This window comes from Sprattus sprattus (genome assembly GCF_963457725.1).
Source record: "Sprattus sprattus genome assembly, chromosome: 16".
Classification (NCBI taxonomy): domain Eukaryota; kingdom Metazoa; phylum Chordata; class Actinopteri; order Clupeiformes; family Clupeidae; genus Sprattus; species Sprattus sprattus.
In genome coordinates, this window is record NC_137914.1 from 19,273,641 (window position 1) to 19,279,888 (window position 6,248).

The window sequence follows — 6,248 nt, forward strand, 5'->3', positions numbered from 1 at the left end:
TGGCTGCTAATTGTATCAGCCGTCGGTGGACAGCCGTTCTGGGTGTGACGGGGGCAGAGTGTGTGGGTGCACCACTGCGTGACACTGGCCTTTATCTGTGTTTTCTTATCCTCTCTCCCTCCCTCGTTTTCCTCTTTTTTTATTTCCTCTCTTTCTGTCTCTTACTTCCCTCTCTCTTGTATTCCCTTTAGGTCTCTTGTCGTTTGTATTGGACTTTTTTCCCCCTTTTATCTTCCTTTCTAATCTTCTTTGCTTTTTGACTACCATTTCGTTTTATCGACTGCTCTTGTTTTCTCTGACATGTGTGACCTTCCCTCCATCTGCTAACCTTCTGTTTTCCTACACTACCTGCCCCTTGAATTTTTTTTTTTCTTTTACCCTTCTACGTATCCCCCCCCCCCACCCCCCATCATTAAACCTCTTCAATTTTCTCCTGCACTTCTCTCTTTAAACTAAATTCTCTCTTCATCCCTCTCTCTCTCTCTCTCCCTCCCTCTTTCCTGTGTCCTAGGATACCCACCGCGGAGTGGCACAGGCACGCTGCAGATCTACCTGACGGACGTGAACGACAACCCGCCAGCCGTGCTCCCACGCGAGGCCCAGATCTGCGAGCGTGGTCGCCACGGCAACTTCGTCAATGTCACCGCCACCGACGCAGACGAGATGCCCAACGGCGGTCCCTTCAGCTTCGACCTGCACCCCAGTGCCCAGCGCAACTGGACCATCTCACGCCTCAATGGTGAGGCACGCCCACTCTCCTCTCCTCTCCTCCTAATCAATGTGCCCTCCTGAAACAAAGGACAAGCCAAGAGCCAGTGGAGTCAGATAGAAGGAGAAACAGCATAAGAGAAAGTTTGAAGGAGACAGACTGTTAGCTAAAGCAAGGTGTTCAGTGCGGAATATTATTACAGAAACGAAAACTGCTATTGTCTTGTTTAGTGTTTTCCCATTTGCAACAGCTTGTCTTTTTCACTTAATCTGATTCATGATCATATTTATACACAGTTATCATGATGTACCATTCTTCACAGCAGGGACTGTGACAAAGGTGTCACTTCATTGTATTTGTGTGTGTGACTGTGTGTGTGTGTGTGTGTGTGTGTGTGTGTGTGTGTGTGTGTGTGTGTGTGTGTGTGTGTGTGTTTGTGTTTGTGTGTTTTTGTGTGTGTGTTTAGCTGATCATGCACGGATCAGTCTGAGAATCCATTACCTGGAGTCGGGGGTGTACGAGGTGCCAGTCATGGTGATGGACTCGGGGAACCCCACCCTGACCAACCAGTCCAGCATCATGGTGAAGGTGTGTCCGTGTGATGAGAATGGAGACTGCACCACCATCGGAGCCGTGGCGGCAGCAGGCCTGGGCACTGGAGCCATCATAGCCATCCTCATCTGTATCATCATACTGCTCAGTGAGTCTCACACACCAATATACACAGAGACACACACGTTTCTACATACACCCGCACACACACTATTTTATGCACATACACACACACAAACACACTCATACATACACACACACATACACACACTCATACACACACTCATATACACACACACACACACACACACACATCTACTTGAATACATCCTCATAACATGCTCTCAGGTATTCATATATGTGATCCCATATCTTTGCCATCCCATACACAAACACTAGACACCCACTGGCACTCATGTATGCAGATCCACTGCAGTCTCCCCTCTATGCGCCAGACTCTAACCAACAACTCCTCAGCCCTTGGCTCCCATCAGTAGCACACATCACACTTTCATCTTGGTTGATTTCGAAAAGGAGAAGTGTTCAATGGAGGAGCTGTTGACATCTGATAGGTATCCAGTAAGAGGGTCTCAAAGTGATTAATGGAAGGTTTTAGGCTGGAACATGGCTCTGGTTTGAATACAAATTTCTCAAAGAGAGAGAGAGAGAGCTCTCTCGCAGATACCAGGTAGAGAGTCTTGTGTGTGCATGTAAGCAAAGGCACTTTGGTTTATAACTTTGTATCAAGCAAGTCCTGCATAAGTAGAGTAGACCCACCCAAGTGGCCCTTTAATTGCTAAATAGTCACATAGCAATATTATGTTAATTTGTATTAGCATATTATATTTATATTAGCATTTTTGTATTTGCATAACCATAGTTAAATCATATAGCGTTTAGATTTCATTGGTTCTTAAAGTTTTTGTTTACAATGCACCCGCAACACAGGAAGCCCTGTTGGTGAGACAAGCTGCCCCTGTTCCCCTGTAAAACAACCCTCCCCTCCCCTCTCCAGCTGCCTCCACCATCCTCCGAGTGCAACCACTACATAATTCATAAACAATCATGTGCTTGAATAGGAACAGACACATTTGCCCTCTCAGTTACTTTAGCCCTGCAGCTATTTTTTTCCCTAACAAATGATTTTGTTCATATTGCCTTATGGTAGCATGTAATATTAACCGTTAGATCCAGATGGTGAGAGGGAATGTTGTTTTGTAGAGTGATGGTGAGAAGGTCGTATCGAGCCAAAATCAAAACCAAAACCCTATAAAACATTAAGACGCCCCTGAACAAAACTCTTAGAAGGATCCATGCTTTTGGAGTGGGTTGTAAGACACAGGATGCAACAGCAGCACATGTCAGCCAGTTGTTTAGAAAGTCTGATATTCTTTGGCAGGTCTTTCATGTGTGTCGTCCTCAGCAGACTTGATGTGGATGGTTAAGGGTTTTGTAGGGGTTGTTTTGTGGTCAGTTGGAGTGATCCGAGTTGTTTATGTATAAAATATGGTAGACAGTGCATATGTTATGTGGTTGGTGGGCATTTTGTACGGTGTGGTTGAAGGGTTAGTGGCGTCATCGGAGGTCATTTTTTGGTCGATGGATGCCCGTGGGGGTGTGGAGTATGCAGAGGGTTAAGAAAGTGCACACCAGTCACTGAAGGAAGTTGGAAAATATATTCAGAAGAAACATGCAAGGGTTTGCATTAGGTTGTGCTGTGCTTGTTTGTGTGCTGAGCTGGTGTGTGTGTGTGTGTGCCCTGCAGGCATGGTACTACTGTTTGTGGTGTGGATGAAGAGGAGAGAAAAGGAGAGGCAGACCAAGCAGCTGCTCATCGACCCAGAGGACGACGTCCGAGATAACATCCTCAAGTACGATGAGGAAGGAGGAGGCGAGGAGGACCAGGTGAGGAGAGTTCAGCACCAAGAACGCCTCTCAAGGTCATGACTTTGGTCTTGGGAAGGGTGGACCCAACTCCCATTCTCAAAGTCTGTACCTCAAGGGCAAACCAGTTCAGCACACATCCTTTACAAGCATATACATCCAGCAGTTCTGTAGATTTATCTGGTTGTCTGATGAGTTATGATACTGTTTGCTACTCTAAATACCCCTGTTTCCTCTGATTGCCGGATATGCCTACATAGTCTACATATTCTACCTGTGGGGGTTGAAGTAGCGGACCCTCCTTCCTTTCAGAGTAGTAACTGTCTTTCACTGTGCCTTCCACTGTAACCCACTGACATCTAGCGGGTTTAGCTCTAGCAACATTGTGTGCTACATCTGCAGGACTATGACCTGAGCCAGTTACAACAACCAGAGTCTCTGGAGCACATCATGACCAAGCCATCGGGTGTGCGGAGGGTGGACGAGAGACCAGTGATCCCCGAGTCGCAGTACCCCATCCGCCCCGTGTTGCCCCACCCAGGGGACATTGGAGACTTCATCAACGAGGTGAGTCCACACACACAGACAAGATCCTGCTTCCAACTGCAGTGTCAGGCCAGGCAACACTGTCTCCTGGATTGCCTTCCACTTGACTTCCTCCCAGTTCCTCTCTGTCTTCCCGTGCATTTCAACATTTCAATTTTTTTTATACATGGCAGAAATGAATGTGAGGGTGGAAGGACATATTGAAGTAAACTGTTCTATAGATTTCCATGTACTACTGAGTGTAATGTACTCTTATAGATCAACCTTCCAGAAGATCCTGCCTATTAAGGATTCTAGAAACATCTGGATATTTTAGCTAAATGCATTGGATTGGGTTGCAAATCTTAACTATGCTACTACCAGCATGTGCTGTCCAGCTGCCTGCTCCGAAACACACCATAGGCTCTGGGACTGCACCTCCCGCCCAGCAACATCAGTCCTCTCTCTGGCTGCCCGTGTCCTCATAATTGGCCTGTGTACACAAACGGGCTGAGGGGAGCAGTTGTATTCTACACACCAGCATCCCATTCTTTTTGTCCTGTTTATTTCCTCATCTTCGGGGAGACGTTATGGTGATAAATAGCATGTCTCTGGCTTGTTTGGAATGTACTGCCTGCCTGGAAGCAAGCTGGTAGGGCTGCCAATTGAGCTTGGTGTGGAATACTTAAGGAGTTTTCCCTGTCTTTGTATGCACAGTAATTTACCAGACGATTAATATCATGAACCTTTGGTTAGCTTAGCGATTAAGTGTAAACACACGGAGAACACAGCATTCCATAGAGTATAAATGGAGAACACACACATATGCACACACACACACACACACCACTTTTTTTTTTAATCACTATATTTTATAAAGCAGTAGTCAGGAACTGTCTCGCTCCCTTTTGAGAACCCCCTTCTGGCTCCCCTGTGGTGCCTGTGCCTTTTAAGGTGCAGCGACTAACCCTCCTGTGGCGTTCTCTCCGGCAGGGCCTGAGGGCGGCAGATAACGACCCCACAGCTCCGCCCTATGACTCACTGCTGGTGTTCGACTACGAGGGCAGCGGCTCCACCGCCGGCTCGGTCAGCTCGCTCAACTCCTCCAGCACCGGTGACCAGGACTACGACTACCTCAACGACTGGGGCCCGCGCTTCAAGAAGCTGGCCGACATGTACGGCGGCGGGAACGACGACTAAAGCGCCTCCACACCACCCCATCCCCCCCCAAAAAATGGAGGTTCCCCCACCACCCCCCTGTGCCAACTGGCAGAGCTCTCCAATCACAGAGCAGGACTCTCTTAATAGCCACACCCACAGCCAACAAACCAACCAACCAATTTACCAACATTTACCAATACAGATGAGGACTTGACAAAGAGGCAGCTTTGTGTACAATCTTCTGCTGACTGTCTTTAAAAACACAAGAAAAACATTGTATTGTGGTTCTTTTCTCATTTGTTTTATTCATTTGAGTTAGCCCTGCATAAGTGCAAGCTTTTCAAAATATGATGGGGATGCTAGTTGCTCATTCGTCCCGCCCATATTCCCTGAGCTGGCACATCCCCCTCCCCCAAATGTCCCACCGTTCTCCGCAGACAACCAGGTTGGGCTGCATTCTACTGGAGGAGACAGAAAAAAACAAAAACAAAAAAAACTAAACTCCCACTGCATTCTCACGAGAGAAAGAGAGTGTATAAAAGGGAAGGAGTTGCTATCTCACTTAACTTGAATTCTTCTGAAGAGAGAAGCACTGTTGTTTAAAAAGTGCCTTCACTGGTGCATTTAGTTCCTTTCTTACTTAATTTCTTTGCGTTGTGTGGAGCTGCCTCAATCTCAGGATTGGTTGGCCACATGGATGGCTGGCGTGTCTCCCTCCGGCAAGCCCAGTCTAAGCCCCAGCCCACCGCCCCACCTCTGGTTCAGTGCAGAAGCCTAATCAACTGTTTGGCTGCATAGCTGAGAGTTGGCCTTGGGATTGTGGGGTTATTGGTAGTCTAGAAAGAATCACGGTTTAAGTGCTTCATGTAAGTTGTTTCATTTCGCTATGCGCTTTGGAGAAACGGGGATAGGAAAGGAGATGGAAAAACTACTTTTGTTTTCCTCTGACGTGTCCAAACGCATAGATGTGAGCATGCTCAGTGTGAGAGCATGGGTTGGCACGGGGGAGAGGTGCATTCCTAATCAGACTATGTGTAATCCTTTAATCAAACTGTGCGTGGAAATTCAATGATTGCTGATTGTATTGATACTTAACATGCAGAAACAAGCTGTAGCTTGGACGGCTGTTCAAACTTGGATGTCCACCTGTGAGTGTGTATGTTTCTTCGCGTGTGTGTGTGTTTGTCACCACTGTGTTCGAGTCCACCTGCTAAAATCAGGGCAGAAGGGGCAGCGAGTAAGTGTGTGTGTGCGCGTGTGTGTGTGTGGAGTGTATTGACGTTGTCAATTTATTGTGAAGGATTCAAAGTAGTGGTATGGGGTGAAGCCAACGATTCAGTGGCTTCCGTGATTAAACCTCTCTTTTCTGAGGTGACATGAATTGTGTGTGCCGGACGGGGTGTGGGAAATGCATGAC

The 6,248-nt window shown here is 47.1% G+C and overlaps 1 protein-coding gene across 1 annotated transcript in view; it reads left to right on the top strand.

The window, feature by feature from the left end:
- Window positions 1-4,914, top strand: part of LOC308377008 (cadherin-4-like) — a gene marked incomplete at its 5' end in the record, with an annotated part of 304,531 nt that extends 299,617 nt beyond the window's left edge. The window contains 5 exons of the mRNA XM_080853540.1: window positions 512-739; window positions 1,176-1,409; window positions 3,027-3,166; window positions 3,548-3,712; window positions 4,664-4,914. Coding sequence (XP_080709666.1) covers window positions 512-739; window positions 1,176-1,409; window positions 3,027-3,166; window positions 3,548-3,712; window positions 4,664-4,870 — 974 coding nt within the window. The 3' untranslated portion in view covers window positions 4,871-4,914. The remainder of the gene's footprint in view (window positions 1-511; window positions 740-1,175; window positions 1,410-3,026; window positions 3,167-3,547; window positions 3,713-4,663) is intronic.
- Window positions 4,915-6,248: the final 1,334 nt, after the last annotated feature.